The sequence below is a fragment of the Hippocampus comes genome, unplaced genomic scaffold, assembly GCF_001891065.2.
Source record: "Hippocampus comes isolate QL1 unplaced genomic scaffold, H_comes_QL1_v1.1 scaffold50, whole genome shotgun sequence".
In the NCBI taxonomy this organism is placed as follows: Eukaryota; Metazoa; Chordata; class Actinopteri; order Syngnathiformes; family Syngnathidae; genus Hippocampus; species Hippocampus comes.
In genome coordinates, this window is record NW_017805122.1 from 1,374,669 (window position 1) to 1,391,048 (window position 16,380).

At 45.8% G+C, this 16,380-nt stretch overlaps 1 protein-coding gene across 2 annotated transcripts in view; it reads left to right on the forward strand.

Moving 5' to 3' along the window:
* Positions 1 to 16,380, forward strand: part of large1 (LARGE xylosyl- and glucuronyltransferase 1) — a 60,471-nt gene that overhangs the window by 17,075 nt on the left and 27,016 nt on the right. For both annotated transcript variants that reach the window (XM_019866197.1, XM_019866198.1), the window contains exon 3: positions 12,739 to 12,943. In XM_019866197.1, coding sequence (XP_019721756.1) covers positions 12,739 to 12,943 — 205 coding nt within the window. The remainder of the gene's footprint in view (positions 1 to 12,738; positions 12,944 to 16,380) is intronic.

A 16,380-nucleotide genomic window follows, 5' to 3' on the forward strand; every position in this document is an offset into this window, starting at 1 on the left:
ATTACCCCGAGATGGGACTGTCTGATTGCAGAAAATCAAGCTCGGGGCTGTGGTGAGTCGTCATTTTCATGCACTTTGAATTTGCGTTGTATCGTATTTTGAAGGCATTAAACATTACCAGAGCGATACGAGTGTTGCGACCAGATTAGACGCTCCTTGTGTTTATTATTATATTTCGAAAACACCACAGTTTTCATGCAGCTCATACCATATTATTTTGTTGTATTAATTCCGCCACACCTTAAGTGCCGGTCCCTGAAAATATTGTCTGACTTAAACCGGTCCGTGGGGCAAAAAAGGTTGGGGACCCCTGCCTTAGACCACCCAAAACTGTGAGACCTTTGCGGTGTGCGTAATCGATGACCGCCGTCACTTTCAACATAACTAAAACTGGGTTTGTGTTTCAAGATGGGCTGGCTTAATTAACTTCCTGTACAACTATATTGGAAATTCATTGAGGTTCTCCTCAACCCCAGTAAATTATTGCACACTTGCTCGGGGGGGTTCAGTCACCTTGAGGTTATCATAAGCGAGTCCGCCTCCCTCCATCCCGACACTGTGCAGTCTGGCTGTAGCGCTTGTCCATGTTTGTCTTCATTAATGAGAGTGTATACCAACTCTCGTGGCTTTGTATGGGCGAACAGCAAACAAGCCTGTTCTGTCCGCCGCTTCATTGATTTCCCTGTTCACGCCCGGCGGCCTTAAACAGGCACATTTCAAGCGATGCACTCATCACCGTGTAATCACCGTGGATGGCCGGCAACTTAAAGCCCCCCACGCGTCTGAAAATGAAGCCGATGGAGCACTTTGACCTATTCTGAACGCCGCGTCACCGCTCGCCACTATATGAGGCAGTTAGCCCTAATTATTATCACTCTCTGATGCTAATTTGGGACTTGAGGTGTTCCCAGCGGGTCTGACATACCGTTATAGAACCTTCGACGCCGCGCGATTGTAAAAAATATGCAAACCCGTATGCCTTCTCTTCGCCGCGTTTGTCCTTCCCGACTGTTTGCTGGGTTCGGTGTGACTGCAGTGAGCGTTGAGATGATAAACAAGTCATTTACCAGAGTTAATTGGAACTGCATGATAGCATGTCCCCCTCACTGGATTTATCACACCGGCCAGATTTCGATCAATCATGACAGACTCCAGTAAAGAGGCGCGTCGAAAATATACGGCGACGTTTGCATCCAAGCGTTTGGGGTTTCAAAATTGTGCACATCTCACGAGAGAATGTGATTGCCAACGCGGCTCGCCGTCCACATCAAAGTTCTGAGCTCTGTGTGACATTATCTGTTCTGACAGCCACACGAATCTCATTTAAACGGATCGCGTTGTCTGATAGTCGAAGGATTTTGAGTGCGTTCCACAGCCCCCGGAGCAGGCTACATCCGAGCAGGCGTCGGGAACCGATCTCATCATCATTGCAATATTATGCGCCAAGGACCCATACCTCTGAGCAAACTCATTACATTGCAGGATTTTTTTTAAACGGTCATTACGATACAGTAATTCAAATAGACATGGAATAAAATATCGCGATTAAAGTGAAAAAATGATTAATTATATTCATATTGGTGACTGAGTACCCCTTGAGTGGAGACTGATTTATCCCCGGCTGGGTCACTGTCTTTGTTTTTGTTTTTATAGAGCAAATTAGTGAGCTGTGAAATAATTGGCGAGCTCAGCAGCGACGATAGGAATCCCCCGTAAATGTTCTGAACTCCTGTTTTAATGCCAAGCGCCAGAGAACACTGCGCTGAAACGCGGGTGTACTGAAAGCATTGCAGTCGTTTGAATGATCGGAGCGTGCATCGCAGTAACGAATACGGCCGGTATTATTTCCGCTCTCCTCCATTGTGGCGGCTTTCCAATTAACCTTTGGCTTGGAGTCTATGATCCCGGGATTATCTCGATTCTGTCCATAGCCAAATGTGGGAATTAGACAAATGTGTGAAAAAAATACTCGGTTGTGTGGCTTTAATTCACATTTTTGCTCCACTTAGATAATGATCTTGGTTTGTCTGATATCCGGTGAATATTGTGACTTACATCGACGTCCGCTGGACTTTCAACGAACCACATCCCACATATGACGTTGTTACAGAGTCAACTGTGGGTGCCGCTTTCATAAACGGCCGCTTGTTCCAACAGCGCATCGCTCGGGTGCTGTTGTCATGCAAGAGTCATTCGGCGACTGGTTACCAAGCTGGTTCTGGCTTATATGTTCCTCTCTCTCATCAGACCAGCTGTCTGCGAATCAGCTCTGAAATGTTCAGGGCACGCTAATTTAAGTCCCCCTTACAAAGCTGCACGACTACAAGCTGCGATCCTGATCCTCAAACTCCACAGAGCGAGAGACTGGTCACAACTCTGGCCCAATCTTTGGATGATAACTACCGTATTTTCCGCACTATAAGGCGCACCTAAAAGCATTACATTTTCTCAAAAACCCGGCAGCGCACCATATAATCCGATGCGCCTTATATATGGATTAATATTCAGATTTCTTGGACATAGTATTATAAATGTTCTGGAAAACGCTTTGTTGCAGCTGCAGTGGTTGTGAAAGGGCTCTATAAATAAAGCCGTCCTGTATTGTATTGTATTCCCTTTAGCGTAGCTCCATCTAGTGGATGCATAAAGCAACCGCAGCCACTATTGTAGCTTCTATTCTTTGCACCTTATAATGCAGTGCGCCCAATGTATGAAAACAGTTTGAATATAGGCCATTCATTGAAGGCGCGGCTTATACTCCGAAGCGCCTTATAGTGCGAAAAATACGGTACTTTTTACTCTATTTCAACCCATAACCGAAACCTGTTACAATCCGCTTGCTTCAGCGCCCGGGTGGCCCGATTGATCCAGCACTCGACGCTACCCGTAAAACAAATGCACGCTGTGTTTGAGGGCGGGGTCGGATCTGTCTTTGTGATGCGAAGTCTACCGCCTACGGGACTGGAACGGAACGGTGTCACCCTGCACGTGAGGGTTTTTCCATCCGTCAAGTCAAACGGACACGCATTGGCTTTGTTCTGCTCCGCTCAACACTGACAGCGTTGATTAGGAGTCGCAAATAGCAACCGCATATTTGAATGTTGAATTCCAATATTTATTTCCTGAACCGACACGTCTCCCCGCCGCCCCCGTACCAAGCCCGCGGATGCATTGATATCTCAGCATTGTCCGAGAGGATCTTCCATCTCCTGCTTAATACAGCAAACAAGTTATTTGCTTTGGGTAACTTGTTTCCCCTCCGTCTCAAATAGATGTGCATTTTCTGCGCGCTCGTCTGTCCGCGGTGACGGCGCTCTAATATGTCAGCGCAGCAAGATCCGCCGAGTAGAAAGGATCTCATCAAAATGTCGCACTTTTAAAGAAGACAAACTGTCACAGCGAGGTAGCCCGTGGCAGAAATTGTTTCCCAGGCGGCTCTGGTAAAAAAAAGAAAAACGCCGTCTGGTGATGAAGGCCGATCCGATATTTTAGCAGTCGGGACGAATGCGGTTTGAAGGCGGAATGAAATGAAGTTCGTCGGAGAGCGAACTGCTCTTAGATCAGAGGGTCAGCAAACACCACATGGTGGTGAAACAAATGAGTTCATTTTGAATTTGGACAGAAGGGTAATCGGGCAGCCAGACTGCATACACATAAGGCAGTGCCAGGTCCGCAGTCATCTGAGAGTTCATGAGTTTGTTTTGAAAATGGTTTGTGATCATGAAAGATTGAAAGAACGAAATCGCTAAAATTTTTCCACACCCCTTTTCCGTCACTGGCGTGGTTTGTCAATGCACACCCAGGCAAAAGCCACAAGACCATATAAGTTGATCCAACCCTGCGGCCACACCCATAAAAAAACAGCAATGGGGAGACTTCATACCGAAAAATTTTGGAAATGATTAAGACTAAGTTTTGAGTTATCGACGAAATATCTACGACAAACAAAACCAGGTAACTTTGCTTTCATGTGAAAACGCAATCCCACTCGAATCCAGTCCGAATGAAAAAAAACGAACGAATCAAATTTGCTTCACGGCGTATCTTGGCAAACTCCACATCAAGGTGTGAAATCGTGAAAGATTTTAATGACCGGCTGTGGAAAAGTAAGAAACTTGGACTGCATTCCAGTTTGTTGAAGGCACTCTGAAAAGGTTCACGCGTTGTTAGACAAACATCCGCCCACATATTTACATCTACAGACACGCTCGAGTTTATAATCACTTGGCATACGACACACATTATTTTTTTTTGGGGGGGGGGCTGTCTTGTTACATTGAGTCACAGTCCAGAGATCTTTCTCTAATGTGAACCACTCAACCAAATACCACCAAGCGTCTTTCTGCTGGCGCTGCACACACACACACACACCCAATCCAGGCCACAACATTTAGCGCACGGCGGGTAGTAAAGTAGGGCACGCGACTAAAAACAGAAATGTTTGTCGTCGGTGTCTTCCACATTCAGTCTCAGGGCCTGCCGGAGCGGAGAGTGACAGCTGCGACACAGATTGCAGCAGCCAGTGTTCAAAAAAAAAAAAAAGAAAGAAAAATAATGATCACATTGATCCTTTGCTGTCCGGATGATGGGAACAGCATCCAGGCAAGGCGCAACAAACAACCCATCAATCGTTGGATGAATCATGATGTGAAGAGCGGGCCCGTGGCAGATCCTCCGTTATCTTGCCGGATGCAACCATGAACAAAATGAGCCTATCGCAGCCGTCTTCGGGTTGTAGGCGGGAGACACCCTGAACCGGTTGGCAGCCAATCGCAGGGCACAACCATCCGCGCTCACGCTCACACCTACGGACAATTTCGAGTGTCCAATCAGCCTGCCGTGCATGTTTTTAGAATGTGGGAGGAAACTGGAATACCCGGAGAAAACCCACGCAGGCCCGGGAAGAACATGCAAACTCCACACAGGGAGGCTGGAGCCGGAAGTGAACCCGGTACCGCTGCACTGTGAGGTCGACGTGCTAACCACTGGCCCATATTTAAAAAAAAAAAATTTGGATCATGTGCTATGCAATAAACGAGCGATAGAGTGAGGGGGGCGGCGAAGTGCGCAAATGGTGTCACGCCCCGGGGGAATTTGACAGGAAGCAACCTGGCGTCTTTTGTAGCAGAACCGTATTTTTGGTTCGCAAGTGTTGGGTGTGCAGCCTGCCATTCAACCTGAGGTTGCTTCACGTCGTGAAGGGAGCAAACGAGGTTGTTCAATGGGAGAAGATCATAACGGCCGGAATAAAAATGTAAAGCCTCTCAGAAACATGCCGTGCTATCCAAACGGCGAACGGGGGAGTGGGGGGGGGAGAAGTGAGATAAAGTGACTGTGATTTCAACCGAATCTTACCTCTGAAGACTGTCGGTTTACATCAGCGCCGCGCAGACCGCAAATCGCCTCGCATTTTCCTCATCCAACTGTAGCCCTTTTGCACTTCAAGTCTGTTTCATTCCATTCGGCGCACTCCACTGCTGCGATTGGATTTTTTTTTTTTTCGGCTCCCGAGTGCCGTCGAAAACGGCGCGCGTCGAGTTCACCCCGCGCGCCGGTGACTACGTCTTCATTCGAGACTATTTTGGCGACGCCGTCGCTTGCTTTCACAAACATTTTGGGAAAGCTGACCCCAAGGAAATAAAGGGAAATGGAGTTCATCCATGCAAGTCTCAGCCCCCCCCCCCCCCAAAAAGAAAGAAAAAAAGATGGTGATTAAACCTCGTTAGCTTTGGCTCATCTCCCACCATTGGCACGAGTTCCTGACGCAAATATAGGTCGGGTTTAACTGTACTGTGCTGAAAAAAAAAATCTATTGACGTCATCGATTAATTTGATTTGACTTTCATGACGTGATATTTTGCTGAAATTCAGCTCCACATTTTCGCCACCAATACAGTTTGTCGGCCCCACAGTCATCGACATTTCAGTCATATCCTTGAACTCATTCACTCCCAAAGACGTTTTTAAACGTCTTTTCAGACTTGGCCCAGAATTGGCACTTCATTGGTACCGAATGAGTTAATGAAGACATTTAAAACGCACACCATACTCCTTCCCGCCCACTCTGATCCCGGTTTTAAAAAATGCGCTCCTGAGAGGCCATCCCGTCCGTCCGTCTATTACGCTCGCGGAGACAATCGGCCGAATCCACCTTGGTGTTTTTTTCCCGTCGAGCGTGCCTGTGCATATTTCACACTCCTCTCCTGCAAAAAGAAAAAAAAAAAATGCGAGTGAATCACAAAAAGCCTCTCCTGCGGCGGCGCAGCACACCTGCGGGCCGCCGCCGCCTCTTAAAATGGAACCAAACAACTCCCGATTTGGCCGAGTTACAATTATCAAGACTGCAAAAAGGGGGAGGGGCACCCAGAAAGGAGAACTCCAGCAGAGGTATGCCGACCACCCGCTTTAAGGTCACAACTCTCATCGCGGTGTGCACGGTTCGACGGGTCGTGGTCCAAGCCCATTTGCGTGGCCCTACTCTTGGTTCTCCGCGGAAGATTTGTGTGCATTTTCACCTCCAAATGCCTTTTCCGCACTTCCCCAGCTCCGGTGACATCCATAATGTCAGAGCTGCCTTTGTACGGCGGCGCACATGTCCCTCCTTACCATAACGGAATACTAATGAGTATACAAGCTTAATGAAATGAGGACAGCCCTGCCTGCACAATCAATATATATATATTTTTTCCTCCCCTTCTCCACTGCCAGTGTGGCAAAAGTCATTTAGTCGGCACGATGCTCCGTACCGCCTTTCCGCCGAAGCGTTGATTGTTTTGACCCGTGGCCGCTCGTGATTATCGGCGTTCGCGAGAGAGTCTCTCGCTTTTTTGGGGGGCTTCTGCGAGAGTGAGAAAAACGGCTCACGCTTGTTACCTCCCGCCTACTCAGCCGTTCGACTCTCCTTTTGCCTTCGGTGTTCAATCCCGGATTGTGGGTGGATTTTTCTGCTGTATTCAGTTGGGCAAGTGAAAAGGGTATTCAGGTTACTTCTTCTTTTTGAGTCACGCGGCGTGCTTGGTTCATGTCGAAGGACACATTCTGCGAGAAATCTCCGCACCGCGACGAGGAGGAATTTGACAGCTTGTGTGTTAAAAGGAGGCTGCAGTGGATAGTGGCCATTGCATCCTGGAGTGGCGGTGGGGGTGGAGCTTGAGAAAGAAAGCCAAGTTTGAATTAGAAGGAGGCTTTGATTTATCACCGCCTGGTGTCACTTTTGCCTTCAAAGGACATTGCCCCTGAATCGAGACACGGCTACGTGTCAATATTCTTTCTGTGAGAGAATACAAAATGCGCCAGAGGACTACGCATTCCCATTTTGCGATAAATACCGAATTTTAGGACTATCAGTCGCATTTTTTTTGGTTTTCATAGTTTGGCCCGGTGGTGCGACTTATGTGTGAAATGATGAACACCTTTTATCATTTCACGTGTTATTTTCACGTGGAACCGCAAGAGGGCGCTCTAGGCCTGTGTTGCTAAATGGCCGATGAATCCGACGTAAGCGACGTAGAAGAGGAAGGCGCCGCGTCTTCTACTTCCGGAGTTGGCCCAGTTGTTTAAAAGTGACACAGAGGATGCCGATTTCATTGGATTTTGTGATTTGGAGTGACACTGATGGTTTGGTTAAACGTGTTAGCGTGTTTTTTATGCTACAGTTATCGGAATAACTTGCGTGAACATATCGGGCACATTTTCAGTTTGTCGTTTATGCGTTAGCAGTGCGGCTGAAAACCGGCGTTTAGTGGGCCGTGAACATTGGCCTATTGATTGACATGAGGGGAAATGAGTGAAAATGTTACGCGGAAGGGACCGAATACGTCAACTTTGTGTTTTATTCATCAATGCGTTTGAGCAGTAGACTGGCTGTCGCCCAGAATATTTCAGAATTTTCATCATCTGGCACAATAGACGCCACCAAAAGCCTCCCCCTCACCTTTATGTTAATAGTTCTCGGGAATCAAACCGCGAGATCTATCTTTCAGCGGAACTCGAAACGGAATTGTTCATATTTCCGCTCATTTGATTGGTTTCAAAAGCCGCCCCGCCGTATTAAATTGCGGTTGATCTGCGCCCCTCACATCTGGAGGAATGGAACTCTTTATCTCGTGCGCGTGTAAAACAGGGTGTCACCTTGGGCTCTCAGATCTGTCTGTAAAAGTTTCATTTTAAATGTGACAGTGCAAACGAAACGCGGGACCGCTCCAGCCTCTTCATCAGCTTTCATTTGGATAATTTGACGCGTAATCTGGACGTCGGCTTTTTTTTGTTGTTTGGTTCCAAACTTGCTGTTGTCTCAACTGTTCTGTTCGCCGTGCGCTTTGATCAGCGTCGAGTGCTACCTGGAAACCCGTCTTAACCCCCCGCCCCCCACCCCCCCATTTAGAGCTGCTTGTTACTCATATTAAGTGCGAATACCCGCACTCGAGAGTCCCTCGTCAAATCACTTCAAGGCTTTCGCGGCACCAAATTGTGCTCCGCTGTCGACTTAAAGTCTAAAGTGCCATTTTGGAAACGCGTGCATCTTTTCAAGCTTGATGCGCCGTGTAAATGGATATGACAAATTTTAATGTCAAGTAGCCAACACCACAAGTGTCTTTGTAAGCAGTCGAGACCGAAACTGCGCGCTCACTCGATAAAAGACCAAAAAGCGACATCGGTTGAATTCGCCGGTGTCAAAATACCAGTTGAGTGACTCTTAATACAGTTCATGGCAATAATAATCTGACGGCAACCCCATGCGAATGACCTGTTGCGCATTTTGGCACCCCGCAGTGGACTGTTTATCGAAAGCCTCGCCGGGAATCGAGCTGGCGGGATCGTGTCATCAAAAATAGCACCAAAGGGATGAACTCGGTCAACCGCTGATGGGTTTGTGAAGTCGTTACAACCCTGCCTTGACAATTACCGGAAAGAAAGTTTTGACAGTGGGGAAGAAAAAAAAAAATAAGCAAGAGAAGCGCCTTGCTGCTTTACAGCCGTGTTGGCTGAAGTTAGAGTGCCCGCCAGCCACTGGAGGATTATATAAAACTTGCCACTCCGTACAGAAGCTGAGCGTAAAAGCTCTCATAATATTGTGACTTGCCGACAAAGTAAAAAAAAAAAAAAATGTTAGCCTCCTGCCCGACGAGGCACTCGGCTCCTTTCGGGGTTGTTTTGTTTTTTTTTTTTTTAAAGACAGAATTTTTTAGTCGAGGCATTGAAGCCACCGGCAGTCGAGACCGAAACTGCGCGCTCACTCGATAAAAGACCAAAAAGCGACATCGGTTGAATTCGCCGGTGTCAAAATACCAGTTGAGTGACTCTTAATACAGTTCATGGCAATAATAATCTGACGGCAACCCCATGCGAATGACCTGTTGCGCATTTTGGCACCCCGCAGTGGACTGTTTATCGAAAGCCTCGCCGGGAATCGAGCTGGCGGGATCGTGTCATCAAAAATAGCACCAAAGGGATGAACTCGGTCAACCGCTGATGGGTTTGTGAAGTCGTTACAACCCTGCCTTGACAATTACCGGAAAGAAAGTTTTGACAGTGGGGAAGAAAAAAAAAAATAAGCAAGAGCAGCGCCTTGCTGCTTTACAGCCGTGTTGGCTGAAGTTAGAGTGCCCGCCAGCCACTGGAGGATTATATAAAACTTGCCACTCCGTACAGAAGCTGAGCGTAAAAGCTCTCATAATATTGTGACTTGCCGACAAAGTAAAAAAAAAAAAAAAATGTTAGCCTCCTGCCCGACGAGGCACTCGGCTCCTTTCGGGGTTGTTTTGTTTTTTTTTTTTAAAGACAGAATTTTTGAGTCGAGGCATTGAAGCCACTGTGCCGGAAGCTGAAAGAACTCGACATCCAGTTGCTGTTGCCGTACGCTGGACCTTCAGATCTCAAACGGACTTTTTCCAAGAGAGCGTTACTGTATTTTCCGCACTATAAGGCGCACCCGAAAGCGCCTTATAATCCGACGCGCCTTTTTTGATCGATCAATATTGTGATTTCCTGGACGTAGCATTTTAAATGTTCCGTAAAGCGCTTTGTGACAGCTGCGGCGGTTCTGAAAGCTCTGTATAAATAAAACCGTATTGTGTTGTATTCCCTTTAACGTAGCTCCATCTAGTGCATGTATAATGCAACTGCAGCCACTATCGTAGCTTCTCTTCAATGTGCAATGCGGTGCGCCCTATATATGAAAACAAATTTCAAATAGCCCATTCGTTGAAGCTCCGCCTCATACTCCGAAGTGCGGAAAATACGGTATCTTTTTTGAGGGGCGTATATGATGAGACATCCGTTAACATAATGGGTTTATTGTCGCTGCAAACAAAGGTGGAAAAAAAAAATGGGTGTGAATGTTACTCCATGGATGCCCTTGCATGTTCACAGTAGCACTCTGAAGATATATATCTATTTTTTTTTTTTTTACTCTTGTTATTTGAAGAGCCTGGAAGGTGTCATTCTGTCCAATTTCTCCATGAAAGGCGCCCCCCCCCGCCGACTGTCTTTCTTTGAATTCTGACACCACAAGCCTTTGAGGTTCTTCGGCCTCAGTGTGCAGTTAGCGCCGACTCTTCGGTGACCTTTCTTCAGCGCAATGGCGCTCGACAATGTTGTCATGTCCAGTGACAGGGCTTTCTTTTCTGACACCACATACATATATATATTTTTTTTTTCTCCCCAGCAGACAAGGACTCCTCCACACAAGGCAGACTTCTGTCTGACGGTCGGAACGTCCAAAGCATGTCAAAGCGCCGAGAATATCTCAACTGTCTTCTTGGCCCTCGGTTTGTCACGTCACATAAAAAGTCTCGACTAATCTGAACGCTAAGCTGAGCTAAACCGTCGCACACTTGTCTTTTTTTTTCCCCCCCTCTCGGTCTTTATTAAAAGTCATATTTTGTCCTCTCCGCATGATGTGACAGACCCGCAAACAGTCAGCATCGGTGTATTCTCGATGCGCGACTCTCCGGGCGCCCGGCCATGGACACACACAGCCGCAAAACAAACAGCAGTTTCCCCTACCTGAGTGCATTCCGACACCATTCCGTCATTGTTCCTTTCCCCATCATCCGTTTTTATAAATGATTAAAGACGGCGCGCTATGTAAAAGCACCGGAGATAATTGAAACACGCTTTAGCTTTCAGAAGCCGTTATTGCTTTGGATTTTAAATGGAGTTAAATTGAACTCGGATGGAAAAGGAAAAGTACGCACGTCACAATTTGAACAAGGCATCGCATTTTCCCCTAAAGTTTGCAACATCTCTGGAGGACTTGGCTTTTTCTTACCCGAGCGCTTGCGGAATAAGATCCACGAGATTAAGCGAAATGAAATGCCGCACCTCGCCCTTTGTCTGTTTCCGTACTTGGACGACAGAAATGAGAGGTTGGAATAAATTCACAATTGAGGAAAATACGCGGAGCAGACGTAACTGTTGCCGTATATTATCAAAAGGAATTATCGATGATCAATGTTTACACACGGACTACTTTTGCTGCAGTCGCACCATTCCGTGGAGAAATAAATTTGCGCGACGGTCGGCTAGTTAGCACGGATGCGAAACCGGCACACTTACAATGACTTTTAATCGAACGACAGGGAAGAAAATACAAACTCACGCGATCTCACAGTTTCCAGCCCAGCCAGCTAGACATTCTCATTCACCGGCGCCCACGTCACTCACCAGCCCAGGCTCCGCCTTTGAAAGCCACTCAAAAAAAAAAAAAAATCACAGCTGCTCTGGCGGAATGTGACGATAGTGACCCCAAGTGGACAGAAAAACAACCGAGCTCTTCCTGCATCTCGCCCATTGACGTCTGCGGCGCTGACATTTTGTCTTGCATATGCTAATGAACGTCACGAGCGTGGACGATCGCCGCGGAAATCGCAGCGCCCAGCCGAGCGCTCATCACACGCAGGGGGTTAAAGATCAAGCAGCCCGCCGAAATGATGAATAGTTGGCCTATCAAAGAACCGTTTGTCTCACTTGCCTGACTTGTTTAATCTCCTCTGACCTCTTTTAACCTCCGCTCAAGTTTTCGCCGTGCACGCTGGGCGGGCACTGGAGAAGTTTTTGTCAAGGACAGGATGCGCTTTAGCGCTTCACCGTGCGACATGATGCTTATGATTGTTGTATGATTTTGTTTTTATGTTATTCTGACTTTATAGCAGCTCCTCTACTTTTTGTTCTTCTACTTTCTTTCCTTTCATCACTTTGCTGCTGCAAATTGGGAATGTCTCCATTGTGAGACGAATAAAAGTTTTCTTATTATGATGATGTAACTTGCCTAAGTTCTAGCTGAGGTATTATTATGGCAAACTCCTTTTTCTTGTTGCGAATGAAAAAGTTATCCGAGGTCAACTTGTTAACTCATTCACTCCCAAAGACGTTTTTAAACGTCTTTTCAGACTTGGTCTAGAATTGAACTGGTCAGCGGTTTTGAGCAGAGAGATTATTCCTCCCGAATGGCGCGTCTGTTTTGCAACCCTCCGTTGAACTCGAAACCACCACCACCACCAGACTCGCGGGGTTGAAGATTTTTGTATTTCACAGTGGGTCAGGCCGCCTTATTCTGCCCACACAAAGCAATTGTCTCGTACACGCGGTTCAAAATTGGGAGCAATCAGACAAAAATGACTTTAAAGTGGCCACTTTCAAAAAAAAAAAAAAAATGTTTGACGTGATTTTTAAGACAGTTTTTATGCATCGACTCCGTTTATCTTCCTCCCCCCTTTTTTTTTTTTTTTTTTTAAGTGCCATGAATCATCGCGGTCAACAGCGCTGCTCCCCATAGAGGTCACCCCCCGCCCGCCCTCCCCCGCGCCTCTCTTTCCATTCGACTCGCTCCGGAGGATGCTGGGAATGTGTCGCGGGCGCAGGAAGTTCCTGGCGGCCTCCCTCGCCCTGCTCTTCATCCCGGCGCTCACTTGGCTTTACCTGTCGGTCGGCAGCTTTCAAGGTACTTCCTTCCGATCCGTTTTGGCTCGAAGTCGTCTGAAGGAGAACTTGATAAATTTGCGAGTAAATGTCATGAAAAAAAAAAGCCAAAAATGGAAAAAAGAAAAAAAAACGTGACTAAAATGGTTATTTTGCGAAGAAGTCAAAATATGGAAATGAAGTCAGAATTTTACAGATGCAAAATAGTAATTTTACAAGCTTGTCAATTTTTGATTTTTTTTTTTTTGCACTATGAATAAATTCCATCTTTTGAGGAAGTCGTAATGCATTTTTGGGAGTCATAATAGTTATTTGTGAGGAAAGTCATAATTAAAAAAAAAAAAAAAGGCTGAATATTATGAGACCAGAGTGAAATAGTTGTCACTCAATCGTTGTGCAGCTTTTTTTGTTTTGTTTTACGTTTTTTACTTCATGGGAGTCATAATAGTTATTTTGTGCGGAAAGTCATAATTAAAAAAAAATAGCCTGAATTTTATGTGACCAGAGTGCCATAGTTGTCACTCAAGCGTTGTGCAGTTTTGTTTTGTTTGTTTTTGTTTTTTTCATTTTTTTGTTTTTTTTCTTCATGGGAGTCATAATAGTTATTTTGTGCGGAAAGTCATAATTAAAAAAAAAAAATAGCCTGAATTTTATGAGACCAGAGTGAAATAGTTGTCACTCAAGCGTTGTGCAGTTTTGTTTTTTTTGTTTGTTTTTTTTTTCTTCATGGGCGTCATAATAGTTATTTTGTGAAGAAAGTCATTTAAAAAAAAAATTAAAAAATAGCCTGAATTTTATGAGACCAAAGTGAAATAGTCACTCAGTTGTTGTGCAGTCAAACAACAGCATCACTTGTGCCCCCCCCGCCAATACCTTGGGCTCTCCATGCCTTTCGGCATTAGTGTACATTTGTATGGAAATCATTGCTTGAGTCACCAGTATGGTGATTGCTTTTATCGCTCGAGGCTTCTTCCAAGCGTTTGCACCTCTCGCATGATGTCGGGCTATCTATACGATGCACCAAACAGAAATGCTGATGTCAGTGGGTGGGGGGTGGGGTGGGGGGGGGCTAATGTACACCTCGGCAAAATACATCCCCATTCGCTTGTCTTCAAGTCACTCTGGTTACTTGTTAGAAAAAGAGTACGCTGAATTCTCCTTTTTTTTTATTGGGGATGTTGTGATTTGCAGGAATGAATATTGATGCCCCCGCACTGCTTTTCACTCCGTAGCAGCGAGTTCCATTTATAAAAGAAGACTTCTCTGAAAAGCTGTCAGAGCACTTTTGACACTTTACCAAGTGTTTATCTCCCTTGGGCTTTCGAATGGTTCAACCTTACAACAAGCGCGCTTGACAGCAACTCACATACAAAAAAAAAATATATAGTGCAAAATTTGACGGAATCACACCTCCAAAGCATTGATTTGACGAGGGAAAATGTCTGCATTTCGCCTTCAGCGCCGAAGGAGCTATGGTCGAAATTCATACGATAGTCTGCAATCCAAAGGAAAGTATTCATTGTTCTGCTAGAAAAGAGGCCGTTATTTTCTAAAATGGTTATTCCTGTCATATTCAGCCTTTTTATTTCCTAAAACAACGACCGTATTTTGCGCACGATAAGGCGCACTGACAAGCATTCCATTTTCTCAAAAAGCCGACAGCGCGCCTTATAATCCGATCTGCCTTATATTTATGATTAATATTCAGATTTCTTGGACGTCGTATTTTCTTGGACGTTGTATTTTCAACGTTCTGCGAAGCGCTTTGTCGCAGTGCTCTGTAAATACAGTTGAGTTGAGTTGAGATGTAGCCGTGGTGAACGCTCGATATACGATAAATAAAGCTGTATTGTATTGTATTCCCTTTAGCTCCATCTAGTGGATGCGTAGCGCAACCGCAGCCAGTATTGTGTGCTTCTATTCTAATGCGCCTTATAATGCGGTGGTCCCGAAATATATTCCGATGCTGATTGCCTTTTTTTGGGGGGGTCAGGTTTTTGAGCTATTTTTTTTTTTTTTTTTACGTTTGACGAATTATGGCTAGCACAATCCAAACGTTACCACCCTCTTGGTTTTCGGTTCTCGCTGAGGCAATTCATTCATTCTTGATTCCAAGAGAGCCTTCACACCACCTGGTGCTCGGGGCCCCTCATGACAATGAAATATGCACCAATGGATGGATGATGGCATCATTCGTTTTTGTTTTTTTCCATTTCTTCTTGTGCGAGAAAATTCATTCCGAATGTGGAGAAATGGAATGCCCGACAAGGCTCGAGGCGCTTCGCGCTACGCAGTGGGGAAGGGGACTGCTTGTTGATTGTCGTCAAGGAACTTTTGTGACAGACAGGACACGCTTGACATATCAGACTTGCAGATCCATGTTTTTTTTTTTTTGTTGTTGTTTTTTGTGGTCTGCTGAAATCCCGAAAAGCCAATTACAGAAGTCAACGCGCCATATTGTGAAAAGCTGTTCCGGGTGACTGCTGTGGCCTCAGTCGGTGTTTTAAATTTTCACTTACATGTCCCGCAAGGAAAGATGGAATGGCCGAAAATGACAATGATGACATAGAATAAAAAAAAATATATATATATATATTAACTCGGTAGACTGTGTGTTAATGAACCACCGAAGCCTATCGAAAGTTGATTACCTCGCGTCGACGACGCAGGCCGAGGCAAGTCCTCCAAAGCCATTTCATGACTGCGCCTCGCCGGATTGAAATATTATTAATGAAGATTCAAATAACACATTTTTTTTTTTCCTCCCGCTCAGGTTTCCCCTTCAACTTGAGAATCTGCAAATATCGCTCCATTCATGCAGTCATTCGCCCAGGCCTGCAAACTAATTATTCGATTGAGTTCAAATGTCTTGAGTTGTAAAAAAGGGACCTGGCTACGGGTCAGCTCGAGGTAAAGGCGTCAATGTGCCAATTAGGACCATTGTGCTCGCAACAGCGCGCACGTACGCTTCTCTCCCTCGCGCACCAACCCCGTGCACCGTTCCTCTGTCTCACACCATTATTTTTTATTTTTTTTTTCCCCCCCCTTTAGTTTCTCTCTGTTGTTTATTCGTCTTGCAGAGTTAGAGGGATTGCGTCTCCCCGGGGCTTCCTATGTGCTTTGTCTGGATGAGCGACCGCATCAAACTTGCAGATAAAAAGTTGCGCAGATGGAGAGGACAATAACGTGCACCTGCCCTGCCTCCCCCCTCCAATCCCTCTCCATGACCCCCCCGGTCGGGTTATAAAATTGCATCCCATTTTAGTGAGTTTCCACAGCTTGTCACTTGCCGTTATTTTTTATTTTTTTTTTTTTTGCGACGCGTTCGTCAGCATCTGCTTGCTAAAAAAAAATGAATTTGTGGAAGTAATCCCGATATAATTACACGGCCATATTGCGCCGAGCGGCCAAATGCTTTTCCTCTTGGCAGTCGCTGGTTCGGATACCCCCCCACCTCCC